This window comes from Loxodonta africana, chromosome 14 (assembly GCF_030014295.1).
Source record: "Loxodonta africana isolate mLoxAfr1 chromosome 14, mLoxAfr1.hap2, whole genome shotgun sequence".
In the NCBI taxonomy this organism is placed as follows: Eukaryota; Metazoa; Chordata; class Mammalia; order Proboscidea; family Elephantidae; genus Loxodonta; species Loxodonta africana.
The window spans coordinates 73,102,045-73,116,253 of NC_087355.1; the positions used below are offsets into that span (position 1 = coordinate 73,102,045).

At 38.8% G+C, this 14,209-nt stretch overlaps 1 protein-coding gene across 2 annotated transcripts in view; it reads right to left on the minus strand.

Moving 5' to 3' along the window:
* Positions 1-4,740: 4,740 nt before the first annotated feature.
* Positions 4,741-14,209, minus strand: part of ATAD2 (ATPase family AAA domain containing 2) — a 52,768-nt gene continuing 43,299 nt past the window's right edge. Inside the window, exons 23-28 of one of the 2 annotated variants that reach the window (XM_064268044.1) lie at positions 13,969-14,091; positions 13,695-13,838; positions 12,583-12,978; positions 10,465-10,598; positions 8,300-8,428; positions 4,741-7,238 (exon numbers count right to left, since the gene is read on the minus strand). In XM_064268044.1, the coding sequence (XP_064124114.1) occupies positions 7,194-7,238; positions 8,300-8,428; positions 10,465-10,598; positions 12,583-12,978; positions 13,695-13,838; positions 13,969-14,091 (971 nt within the window). In that variant the 3' untranslated portion in view covers positions 4,741-7,193. The remainder of the gene's footprint in view (positions 7,239-8,299; positions 8,429-10,464; positions 10,599-12,582; positions 12,979-13,694; positions 13,839-13,968; positions 14,092-14,209) is intronic. The other variant, XM_064268043.1, reaches the window with a different exon arrangement.

The following is a 14,209-nucleotide window of genomic DNA, read 5'->3' on the forward strand; positions in this document are numbered from 1 at the left end:
AGGTTGCTCCTCTCAAAAGCGGTATGAAAACATAATCTAACGTTGTTGCAGAATAATTAAAACAGTCTTTAAAATGGCCAGAAATTCGAAAATAAAATCGTTAGGATGTCACAGTAAACTATTGAGGAAATTTATACCAGTTTGTGGGATTCAATAATACGTGAGGAACCTAAAACAAACAAACAAAACTTTAGAGTTGTATGGGGCACTTCATATTTTTCTACTTGTACTTTGTAAAGGCAATGTCTTAGGTCGGGTTGGCCCTAACGCAGACCGAGTGAAGGACCTGAGAACAAGTGGTTTCGTTGGGAGTTGATGCCAGAAAGTCCTGGACGGAGAGCGGGAAGTGAGACGGGAAGGCCACTCCAGTTGCGGTAGAGCCGATTCTGACTCATGGAGACCCCAAGCGTGTCAGAGAAGACTCGTACTCCACAGGGTTCTGAATGGCCGCTGTTTTGGAAGTGTATCGCCACGTTAGTCTTCTGAAGCACCTCTGGGCAGACTCGAACCTCCAATCTTTTGGTTAGCAGCTGAGCACATTCACCATGTACGCCACCCTGAAACTCCAGGATGCACCTGCAAGCAGATTATTGCTCTAGAACCTATGGCTCAATCCCAATGGAGAGCCAAGAGGCAAAGTGTAGAACATGCCTCAGAGTTATCCCATCCAAGGGGCGAGGGTGTTGGGGTATTATCTGCCAGCCCCCATCCACCTCTGGCTGGCAATTAACTCCCCCATCACTTCCAGGTTACCTTCGACATAACCCAAACCTGTGCTGCTAAGTCAATTCTGACTCATAACGAGCCTATAGGATAGAGTAGAACTGCATAGGGTTTCCAAGGAGCGGCTGGTGTCTTTGAACTGCCAACCTTCTGGTTAGCAGCTGAGCTCTTAACCACTATGCCGCCAGGCCTCCTGAAAAAACCTGCAGGTGGAGGGTTGCAGGTGCTTGCAAGAGGTTGTCATTGGCACACACTGGAATGCTGAATGCCAGGGGGATATGAGCGGAGACCAATGGTGTCTGCTCAGGAGAGGTGGTAATGACTGTCAGTTAACAACATGGGTTTTGAGTCACGCAGATCTGGTTTGAGGCCTGCTTCTACCATTTCTGTGTGACGTTGAGTAAACTGCTTAATCTGAGCCTCAGTTTCTTTATTTGTAAAATGAAATAATGCTAGAACCTACCTCCTAGGGATAAAATGATAAGGATTAAATGAAATGCTGTGTGTAAACTGCACACAAGGAGAGTTAACCATATGCATCAAAGAACTGGCTCAAATGCATAGTAGAGACTGTGTCAATAAATTGCATCTTTGTCTTTATGACAGACAACTCCTGGGGTGGCTGCCTGGCTCACCCTTCTTATAATGTGGGTTTCTGGTAGTGATGTCTAAATCACGTGAGCCCGGTCTCTGTCCATCTAGGGTGGACACCAGGACCAATTCATATCTTTTTTGGGGGGGACTTCAAAATCTAGAACAGAGAATTACTGAGCCTGGGTATCTCTCTTTGCTGAGTCACGTTAATGGTGACTCTTTAAGAACTTCTGCCAAGGACTTGGAACTGCCCTTCCATCGACTTAAAACATTTCTTTTTTGTATGTGTGGTGAGTACATACATAATAAAAAATGCACCATTTCAACATTTTCTACACGTACAGTTCAATGACATTGCTTTCACCACGTTGTGCAACCACGCCACTGTTAATTTCCATTTTTCCATCACCCATAACGGCAGCTCAGTACCCCCCAAGCAATAACTACCTCTTGTCCCTTTCCTCTCATCCCTGGTAACCACTGATAGATTCTGGTCTTTATACCTTTTCCTATTCTAGACATTTCATACAGGAGGGATCACATAATATTTGTCCTTTTGTGACTGACTTCATCAGTATGTTTTCAAGATTCATCCATGTTGGAGCATATATCAGGACTTCATTTCTCTTTGTGGATAAATAGTATTCCATTGTATGTATGTATCGCATTTTATTTATCCACTCAGCTGTTGATAGACATTTAGGTTGTTTCCACCTTTTGTCTATTGTGAATAGTGCTGCAACGAACATTGGTTCATTGACTTTTGGTTGCTTCAGCCTTCTGAGGTACCTTACATTATTTCAAGAATGACCCCTTTTGCTAAAGTTGGCAAGAATTCCTCTTGCTTGCAACCAAAAAACCTTAACCAATACAACCCATCCGCTCTCAACTGAACAATTTAACTGATGGCTGTTCTCCTCTTCTGCCACTATTTATGTATAAATATGGTGCTTTCTGGTATTTTGTGCTTGTTCCCAGAACCTGTAAAAAACAAAACACTCCACCTGGACCCAGGATCAAGCTCTGGGGAATTTTAACGTGAAGACTAAGAGTAGAGAAGGGAGGCCAACAGAAAGGCGAGAAAAAAAAATGCAGCCCCAAAATCTTGAGGGAAAATCCAATGTGTAGTCTCACAGCAGGCAGGAGGGGCGGAAAAAAAGCTTCTAGGAGTGCCTTATTACATGGAATGATGCTGATGGTAGTGTATGAAAATGACCAAGAAGTGCACATCTGATTCACCAACATGGTAATTGTTGCTGTTGTTAGGTGCTGTCCAGTTGGTTCTGACTCATCGTGACGCTATGTACAATAGAATGAAACACTGCCTGTTCTTTTGCCATCTTCACAATCATTGTTATGCTGGAGCCCATTGTTGCAGCCACTGTATCAATCCATCTCCTTGAGGGTCTTCCTCTTATTCACTGACCCTCTTCTTTACCAAGCATGATGTCCTCCAGCGACTGATCCCTCCTGATAGCATGTTCAAAGTATATAAGATGCAGTCTCGCGTTTCTTGCTTCTAAGGAGCATTCTGGTTGTAGTTCTTCCAAGACAGATTTGTTCGTTCTTTTGGCAGCCTATGGTATATTCAACATTCTTCGCCAATACAATTCAAAGGCATCAATTCTTCTTCCTTCTTCCTTATTCATCGTCCAGCTTTCACATGCTTATTAGGTGATGGAAAACACCATGGCTTGGGTCAGGTGCACCTTAGTCTTCAAGGTGACCTCTTTGCTTTTTAACACTTTGAAGAGGTCTTTTGCAGCAGATTTGCCCAATGCAATGTGCCTTTTGATTTCTGGACTGCTGCTTCCATGGGTGTTGACTGTGGATCCACGTAAAATAAAACCCTTGACAACTTAAGTATCTTCTCCGTTTATCATGTTGTTGCTTTTTGGTCCAGTTGTGAGGATTTTTGTTTTATGTTGAGGTGTAATCCACACTGGTTCCCTCAATAGTAGTCTGGAGAAGTGCTTTGCAGCCTGCTACGCCTTAGTCTATTCATGGTCTTCTTTTCCCTGACCAAAATCTCCAAAAAGCAAAAGATATTCTCCTTCCTTTTGCTTTGAAACTTGTAGTACTCCAAAAAGGTGAGAAACTCCCCCTTCATATTAAATCGATTCAGAACCTCTTTCAACTCCTTCATTTTACATTCAGATGACACTCTCATCTTCTGAAGAAGACCCATCTCAAAAGGAGGGACTTAAAGTGGGTGGTTCTTTCTCACCAGCATTACTTCCAATGGTAACTCCTCCAGTCTTTTGCTGATTGTAACTTCGGTTCTAGCATTTGTATCTAGAATTCATTAAATTATCCAACAAATATTTATTGAATGCCTAGGGATACAAGGACACATTCCTTATCCTTATGAGCTTACAGATCCCTAGAGAAGAGAAACTTTCAAATTCCTGTTAAAATGCTATATGACAGTGGTATGATTTAGACATAAAGCGTTTCCCAGAGGAATTACATGTGACCCATAAACATAGAAATTTTCAAAATCATCAGTGATTGGGCAAATGGCATCAAGGTCACAGTAAGATACCATTTTACATACAGTCACCATTTTATCATGCCAGCTTCTTTTTGCCGACGCTTGCTTGCCCAGCACACCACTTGCCCTGCAGCCTCTGCCAATCCAACCCTTTCCACCTCGCTTGCCCACTAGAGGCCTTCTTGGTCGTGTGCCCTTTTTTCTTCCTCCCTTGCCCAACGCACTCTAGCTCTTCCTCAGCCCCAAACCTGTGGGCCAACACAGCCTCTGGCGGCCAGGAGCAGACCCTGAGTCCTCGCTCTGGCTCCCATGTGTGCTGGCACTTGCAGGAAAATGGGCTGGAGGAATAATTTGCCTCCAAAATCCGACAAAACCACTAGGCATTGCACCTCTGTTTTGGCTGCAGGAGGAACTAGATGCAATAACTTATCCTTTACCTCGGCATGCCCTACACCACTGGACTCCTAAATTTTTGTTAGATTTATTTTCCACCCTCTGACACACAAATGTCTTACCAGTAAATCTAGTGTAGTTGCTACTTCTTACTCACTAGGTACAGTCAACATCATCTCATCAGTGCACCGTATCAGCATGTACATATGCATAGATAGTATGCAGAAGAGTCTAGGAGGGCATAAACCAGGGTGTTAACAGTGAACCTCTAGGATGTAAGATTATTACTTATTGCTAATGAGTATTTTTAACTTTAAGAATGTACAAAGATTGCTTATATGAATATAATTTTAAATGATAAAAAATGACTACTAATTAATTCTAGACTAATGTGGATAGTTTTATATACATGTAAAGCATAAGAGACAAATATCTTAAAGGAATTGATTAGGTATCTCTGATTTGTATATATCTTAGTACTAAAAATTTTACAAATAAGTTAATTTTATCACAGTTCCTGGCAATGTGTTGTTGTTAGCTGCCATCAAGTCAGGCATTGGTTCATGGCGACCCCATGTACGATGGAACACTGCACCACCTACATGATGTGTTGTGGATCGGACTGTTGTGATTCATAGGGTTTTCACTGGCTGACTTTTGGAAGGAGATTGCCAGGCTTTTCTCTCCAGTCCATCTTGGTCTGGAGGCTCTGCTGAAACCTGCTCAGCATCATAGCATCGTGCTATCCACCACTGAAAGACAAGTAGTGGCTGTGCACGAGGTGTACCGGAGAGCAATTAAACCGCGTCTCCTGCTCGGAAGGTGAGAATTCTACCACGGAGTCACCAATGCCTCATCACCTGGTGTCATGGATTGAATTGTGTCCCCCCAAAATATGTGTCAACTTGGTTAGGCCATGATTCCCAGTATTGTGTGGTTGTCCTTCACTTTGTGATTGATGGTGATTTTTCGATGTGTTGTAAATCTTACCTCTACGATATTCATGAGGCGGGATAGGTGGCAATTAGGTTAATGAGGCAGGACTCATTCTACAAGACTAAATTGTGCCTTGGGCCAATCTCTTTTGAGATACAAAAGAGAGAAGTGAGCAGAGAAACAGAGGGACCTCATACCACCAAGAAAGTAGTGCTGGGTGCCAAGCATATCCTCTGGACTCAGGGTTCCTGCACGGAGAAGCTCCTAGTTCAGGGGAAGGTTGATGAGGACCTTCCTCCAAAGCTAACAGAGAGAGAAAGCCTTTCCTTGGAGCTGATGCCCTGAATTTGGACTTCTAGCCTACTAGACTGTGAGAAAATAAATTCGTTTGTTTAAGTCATCCACTTGTGGTACTTTCTGTTATAGGAGCAATAGATGACTAAGACACCTGCTAATATAGAGGGATACAAAGTACCCAAGAAAAAAGAAAAGAGTACTTTTGAGCAAAAATTAAGAAAAATATTCTGGGCCTGTAGTTTCAGCAGTTTTGAAAGTCTACATAGGTGTATAGGTATGGCATTTCCTGAATCTGTAGACAATGTGTCCTGAAAGGTCAGGAAGAAAGATAGTCTTTGCAGCTGAAGATTATGTACCATATAAACATCCCAACGTCAGCATCTTTAATTACACATGGTAATATATGAAGGAACAGATTTTGCACTCTTGTACTCACAGAATTATCTTTAGGATGTTTTCAAATATTAAAGAAATAGAAAGAAAATTGAGATGGAATTTTCATCTTTAGAGTTTATTATACAAGGTATACATACAAAATGAAATCCTAGTTATAACAGATGCATCTGTAAGAATAAGTTATAATAAACTTCAATAGAAGTATTTATACCAAGAAATACACACACATTTAAGTGTTTTCAGTGACTGGCAATGCTTTATGATGATTGTGTTACATTACATAAGAAGTATCTACTAAAGTTGATACTAAGTGATTGGCTTTTAGAAGACTTTAAATACAATATCCAGATAAATCAGGAACAAAGGTGGCTCGATTCAAAATTGTTCTAAAGAGTCCCAGAATGTCTCACTTAGATTATCAACCCCATTCCTCTTGAAAAAGGTTTCCAATAGAGGCTGTTTTAGAAACTAGTATTAGAATGTCTTTTTAAAAAGAAGCATAGTGGTGAATGCTTTTATTACTTTAAAAAAGAAATGTATTTTTGGTATCATTAATACAAAATTTATAATATTTATATTTATACAATTGCATATAAAAGGTATTTGTAGGATACAGCCTATATACAAATTTAGAAGGAGGTAAGCAGTTCTCAAATATCAAAACTTTGTGCTACTAAAAAGATGTTTAACAAGGTAGTTATTATTAATACATTTGTTATGGATATAGTCATAAAAGTAAACAGAAAAATATTTAAAGTCTTTATTAACACAAATTAGAATTACAAAATGTTTATCTAAAAAGGATTCATTTTGATGCTCCAGTACAGAATTTTGGTGTAGCCAGAAGTTGTTCAAGGGCCCTCCCACAAATCATGAATTGAACACTGACTCTTAAGTGAATGTGGGAGAAAGGCATTAAAAAAACAAAAACAAAAGATGATGGAAAAGAAGGCAAAGATAACAGTTAAGTAAGCTTCTAGTCTGATTCAATAAACTACTTTTAGGAAGGATAAAATTAAAAGTGCTTAAAAGAAACAAAAAAAATCAACAGCACAAATTACTCTTAAAAAAAAAATTTTTTTTCTATCATAAAATATTAGTTATTAAAACAACTTTATTAAGAGATGGCCATACTTCAGCTACTGACTTGCCACAGCACTGATATTACTACAATGCCTTGCTTAAACTTCCAATATTTATCAGTTATCTCTGCAATTTATCTTACACATGTACATAAATACCAGGACAGTTTAAATACTTTTATCTTACTATTTTAATCTCTTCCTCAAAGACGTACGATTTCATCAAAAGTGAATTAAATAGGAAATGAACAGAGAGAACATGAGACAACATGAAGACGTCATGGTCTGGCACAACTGAAGTTTTTTACTTCTTGCTCCATTTTCTAGATAAAGGGTAGGAAGGAAAAATAGTAAGTTTTAATGTAAAAAAGCTAAAGAAACATTATTCATTATTGTTTTTTAAGTAAACTATCTTTAGGATATTAATATTCACGTACATATTAGCAGGAAAAAAATCTAGTTCAATATTTATAAGACTGTCACGTAAATTGCTATCCCTGATGGATCTTTATTATTTAAATCTGTTGAAAATGATTCTGAGATAGGTTCATCTCAGGGCTTCTACCAGGTCCATTCCGGTTGGAACTCCTGATGAGAAATTTGGATTTCTAGCAAGTTCCCAGCTGAGACCAATGATTCCACCCCAGATATACTGAATCAGAATCTACAGTTAAACAAGATCCCCAGGTGATTCTTTAAACCTGAGGATCTTGTTAAAATGTAGGGGTGGAATCATTAGCTTCTGCTGGGAACTTGTTAGAAATGCAAATTTCTCAGCAGGGGTTCAAATCAGAATGAACGTATTCAAAGCCCTGGTTTGTCTTATATTAAATTCAAAAAGTTATAGTCAAGGTACTGGTGTACTTATTAGATATTAATATTTTATACTTCATACGTACCAGTTATCATCAAGCCAATATGTATTTCGAAAAGTTAGCCTTTAATGTCCACTAAATCCCAGACCACAGCGACCACTATATAGCAATATATATATTGCAATATTAAGTAAAGACAAGTAGAAGCCCTATCTGCAAAGTCTATTAAAGGAGCTACATATCCTTACTGTTAATACACACATACACAAAACATCTTTTTCATGGTCTGCTGACACTATAGTTCCATTGTTTATTAAAGACGTGGATTAATGAAGTGTAGCTTAAAAAAATACAGAACTTATTCGTACTACTAATAATTCATAATCCACATATAAAAAACGGTAGCTGGAATCAGCTCAACGGCAATGGGTTTGATTTTTTTTTTGTTAAGTTCTTATAATCAGTTAATTTTTCATATAGATTAAATAAAGCCTCAGGGACTTTACGTAATCAGTGATATGTTATGTGACAATTACAGCATTAAAAAAAGTTACAAATCAAAACCTTACCTGAATAAGCATTGTCTTGTCATAGTCCCTGCGATGCTGATAAATACACTGGCTGATTACTGCATACAAATTTTCCAACTGAAATATATTGTATTTTTGACTTTTTTGAACAACAGTCTTCAAAAGATTCTAAAAGAAAATATGAGTGTTTATATATGTTAGAGAGAAACTCCCCTAGACAAGGTATTTGAATTGTGAGGATCTGAGGGGGATTGTGAGCCAGAGAGAGGTCAGACAAGTCATTGGATGAGGCCCAGCAGCGGTTCTGACATTTAGCTGTTAAGTTAGATAACTTTACCATCACCCTGTAATACTGGCTTCTGCCCTGGGTAACTCCCATTCTAAAAACAACCGCTGAGGAGTTTGCTAATTCTAGCCATAAACCTCTCTGGACAGATTAAAATAATCTCAAATAATATTAACAGGAAGAAAATCAACATTTTTATAGGGCATTTCATAGCACTATAAGTACATTATATCTCCATTAATGTGAAACAAAAAGAGCTCCTATATAAATGGTGAACTGCCTCACCACTTCAGGGCTTTTTCTCATAAAAAAGATTTTTCATCTGCTCAGTGTTTTTTCTCATGTCTAAGATGGTGGACTCACAGGATTTCTGTGATTTCTCAAGTCTGGCCCTACCAGGATATATCATTACCTCACAGTTAATGAAAACAAACCATTATAGTTAAATGAAAACCACGTATAATGGTCAGAGGTGACAGTCATAAAAACAATGCATGGCACCAATGACTTACGCAGGTATGATGAATACTATCAGCACATTAGCCGCCACCAACCACTGTTTTTATGGCAGTCTTTCTATTGCAAGCTTATTCTTTCATAAAAGGTCATTATTTATTGCATGTCTGTTCATACACTACACTATTACACAGTATCCCTTTTGATGGACTATGCTACTTGAAAAATTACAAGTTGAAATAGTCTCAATAAATGGCTTTATCATTGACTTTAAATGATATACCTGTACACTGAGCAGAACAAAGCTGTAAAATTAAAAAAAAAAAAAAAAAAAACTAAGTAGAGCAGTAATTGCCAACACTCCTTCTCCACCACCAACATCCTATTGAACCATGGTGTACTATACTAAGTTCCTACTTCGGTATTAGGAATACCATTATCAAGGTGGCGAGACTTACAAGGCCTTTTGAGTTTCATACTGATTTTTAAAGATATTTTTCAGGGAAATTTAAGTTTTTTAGAGAAACTGCTTCAGGGAAATCGCTGTCTCCGTCTTTAATACATACAGACACCAAGTTCTTAGTAGCCCTGCTACATTCAAAAGAGAATGACTTTCCTGAGCTACTCGCTTCACCTTAAAGGGATGCTTACACAAAGCAAGCATCCCTTTAAGAATGTTAAAACTTATCTGGACAAATAATTCACTTTGACTCTTTGGCATGATGTAGATCAAAAAGGTCTCAATGTTCTTAGACTTGGAATGCAGCCAAAGTAAAACAGATAAATTGGAATTTGGAGACAAGTTTTTTTCTTTTAAAGGGGAAAATGTGGGCACTCAGTCTTATTTCAGATATGTTCAGGCAACCGCAAGACATGCAAGTTGTTATTTGGGGAGACAGGATTGTTTTTTTAGGGGTGTCAGGATGGAGATTTCCAGATGTGGAGTCATCTTACAAAGGTGTCTATTCCAAGAGAATAGACCACAAAAACGTTGAGGCGCTTACGAAGTGGTAGAGACAAGGATGGCTTAAGGACACAAATGGCAGGGAAAGAGTTATCCTTATAATGCCAAATATTACATATAAGGCAGAAAGCATGCCAGTTAACAGCAGTAAATATTATTAGCTACTCGGATGATGTCCTTCATGTTACTTTAGTAGAGTGAGGATGAAAGCCCAACTGGGGGGGACTGAATGGGTTGGGGGGATAAAAGAAAGTAATCTGGCTGCATATCAGGCTCATTTAGCTGTGTCCCCTCTGGTTCCCGCCACAGCTCCTCAGATCTAGATTTGTATTTGACAGGGGAGTGGGGTGGGGAGAAGCAGTAAAGGGAAGCTAGGAGGAAGAAAAGGTTTTACTTTCTGTTTTATTCGTGTGCAGCCACCCTGCCACTAGTCCACAATCCAGTGTTTGAGGGTTGCCAATCCTCACACTGAAGGCATTATGATTTCCACATACATACTTTCAATCGCTCATGGTCCACAACAAGCGAGGGTGTGGGCTGAGAAAGAATCGCCAAGGCCTTTTCAGCACTGATGAGCTGCTGTTGCTCTACTTGGGAACGTCTAGCTCGAGTCATTCGCAGAACACACATTTCTAGAACAAAAAAATAATTATTTGGTCCACAGACATTTTAACACTGAAAATACATAATACACCCAAAAAACTCATTGCTGTCAAGTCCATCCTGACTCACAGTGACCCTATAGGACAAAGCGGAACTGCCCTATAGGGCTTCTAAAACTGTAATTTTTTCAGAAGCAGATTGCCACATCTTTCTCCTGTGGAGTGGCTGGTGGGTTTGAACCGCTGACCTTTTGGTTAGCAGCTGACCGCACCATCGGGGTTCATTAAGATAAACATTAGGCACATTAAAAGACAGGGCGCATTTACTAAGACTCAAATTCCAATTTCTGGTTTATTAACTCTTTCTGCTATTAAGATGCTGCTACTTACAAATACTCAAAAACTGAAGATATTCTGAGAAGTATTTCTCAAATGGGGCATTTCAGGGGAATCCTCAACAGATTTAGACTGTTTTCTATTTAGGCAGTTTAACCATTTGGCTAACCAAAAGGTTAGTGGTTCAAATTCACCAGCCACTCCATGGAAGAAAGGTGTGACGATCTGCTTCCATAAAGATTTACAGCCTGGGAAGCCCTATGGGGCACTTCTACTCTGTTCTGTAGCATTGCTATGAGTTGGAACCGACCCCACAGCAGTAGGTTTGGTTGGGTTTCTATTTAGGCACAAGGCTCACAGAATTGATGAGCTGAAAGAAATCTCAGTAATCTAGAACAGAGGTTGCAAACTACCACCCACGGGCCAAATCAGGCCCACTGCTGTAACGGAAGTTTTCTTGGAACACAGTCGCCCATTTTACATACCGTCAATGGTTACTTCCACGGCAAGGTTGAGTAGTTTTAACAGAGACCATGTGGCTCACTGAGTCTGAAATATTTACCCTCTGGCCCTCTATAGAAAAAGTTTCCTGATCACTGATCTAGAATAATCTACTCACTCACAGGTGAGAAAAATGAAGCCAAGGGAGGTGAGGATACTTTTTTTTTAATGTCACATACCTAATTATTACTAGAGCCAAAACAAGAGCCCAGATCTCTTGACATCTAAGCAAGTACTCACTCAACTACATAATGCCTTAAAAAAAAAAGGATAAAAGCAAACTTCGGCTCCAAACAAACATACTAAATTACACTTCTAGAGGATTAACAATTAAAATATCCATACCAGAAAGGCAATAATCTAGCCAATTTTTCTTATGATTACTTAAACACACTGGAACTCATGTCAAGGAAACCATTTCAGAATCGGCATATAAGCCACTGAAGAAACCAGTCTCCTTAACTTACAGTTAATACTTGTTTTTTGACCAAAATTAATTTTTGACTTTGTTACCTACCTTTTTACTTCGTTTGACTTGGCTCTAAATGATGTTGGGTTTTCAAAAAACCAAAAAAACGTTCAAGAAGACAAAGGTAGACAACAATTTTAAATGAAAAATTTGGAGTAGGATCACTGAGTAAGCATAAAGAATCTTGGACTCAGTAACCTACAATACAGATGGGGGAATGCTGGGGGTGGGTAAGAGCTGCTCTACTTCTCAGCAAGAATCACAGGAAACTGCTTATCTTGCTCAGAACTGAGGCGGGTATCCCGTCAGCTTTCTAAAGTGGCATCGTCAGCAGTGTTTAGATGGATTCTTTTATTCACTCCTCAAAGTATCTCGTCACCCAGGAACTATCTACCCCAATTTTGCAGATGAGAAAACTGAGACTGACAGGTTAACTAACTTGCCCAAGGTCTGAAGCTACTCAGAGGAGGACTAAAGGCTCAAGATCAGGTTTGTTTGACGCCAAAGTCTGTGGTTTTAACAACAGTGATTTACTAGCTCAACAGTTGTTAAGTAAAGATAATGCTTTTTTTTCCCTAAGTAATTAATACCTACACTCTGAAAGACATGGGAAATGCAATAAATTTAGACGCTAATTAGTCACTTAGGAACTCCAAGTGAGAAATCTTTTAAAATTAATAAGTTACTTTTTAATTGAGTAAGACTTACCGTTTACTTCATTTTCATCCAAATTATCTATTATCTGAGAGCCAGAAGTATCTCCACTGCAAGCAGTGTTATCTTTTCTCAATTCTGTACACGTCATACTCTTCCTAGATTCTTCCAGTTCATTCTCAATACTACAATTACTAGAGCTAGTATTTCCCAACTTCATCTTGCTTTCAGAGGCATTTTGCTGCTTCTCATTTTCTTCCACTGAAGAATCTCCTGTGTTTCCAGTCTCATTAGGGTCTACGCTTGTATCTTGATTTTCCTCTGTATCACTCTCAATCTTGTCATCCCCTGCATTTTGGCTATCATCTTTTGCTTGTGAAATCTTCCTTCGTTTCGTTATGGTACCTGAGTGCCACTTAGACTTTTTGCGAATTTTTCTCTTCAATTGAGCTTCAAAGAATTTAAAGAATAAATAAATAAATAAACAAAAGAACATTCAACAATTTTCTAAAGTCTAAGTAAGGGAGGAGGGTGTGGGCACTAAGAAAGAAGTAGAGGGTTTGAGTAGCCAGAGTAGTTGTGTATGGCTGGAACAGAGAAACAAAAGTCAGATACTATGAGAAGAAGTAAGATAAATGGGCAAGGCCCAGGTCATACAATGATTTTATCTGAAGTAATTTTAAGGAAGGCAATAATGTGAAATGTCTGATGCATATTTTAAAAAGATTACTTTGGCAGCAGTATGAGGAATGAGCTGGGAGAAGGGCAAGACTAATAATAGCCTACACTTACCGAGTGTTTAGCATATACCAGGACCTCTTCTGAGCCATTTATATGTACTAACTCACTTACATTTCACTTTAACCCAATGAAGTTTGCTACCATAGTCATCACCATTTTACAGACAAGGAAACTAAGGTACAAAGAGGTTATTAAATATGATGCCTAGGCTAGAGGCAGATAACCATACTGCAATAGTAGTCCTGGGGACAAGGGATAAAACTTAGGGGAGAGAAACCATTAGAAACTTCATTTCAAGAATGAAAAGTTGGCTTACTATTAGAAAAACCAACATAATCCAGACCATTAATATAAACAAAGGAAACTGAGGGGGAAAGTGAACGTCAGCAGAAGAGAACAAAGGTTACAGCTTCACACACGCTTACCAGGTGTGCTGCAAGACACAGGCGGGCCGGACACCTTTAGCTTTTCGTTCTGCTCTGGGTCTGATTTCCTCTCACCAGTGGGAGTGGAGTTTGGCTTTGGCATCACATGGTAGTAAGACGGGGCATATTTGGAAGAGCTACAACCTTTTAAGTAAGATATATGTGATGTCAAAGAGGATTTCCAGATTTCAAAATTCCATTAAATTGATTAGTTAAAAGGATTCAGTACACTATATCTGGAACATCTTTGTTTGATGCCAAATCATTTTCCTACCTCTCTTCTTTCTAGATTCCTGAATTTCTTCACAAAGCCGTTCAAAGTCTTCATCAAGTTCTTCTTTAATTATTGCATAGGCAGTATCTCTTAAAGCACAGGCTCTATGCCTAATAAGACGATCTGAAAAATGAGTAAAAAATACAATACTTAATATTCCACTCCTAAGAGTTTACCGAATATAAACTGAAAACGTTGGGCTAGGAATGCAGGTATTACAATTCCTTTTCATTCTTAAACC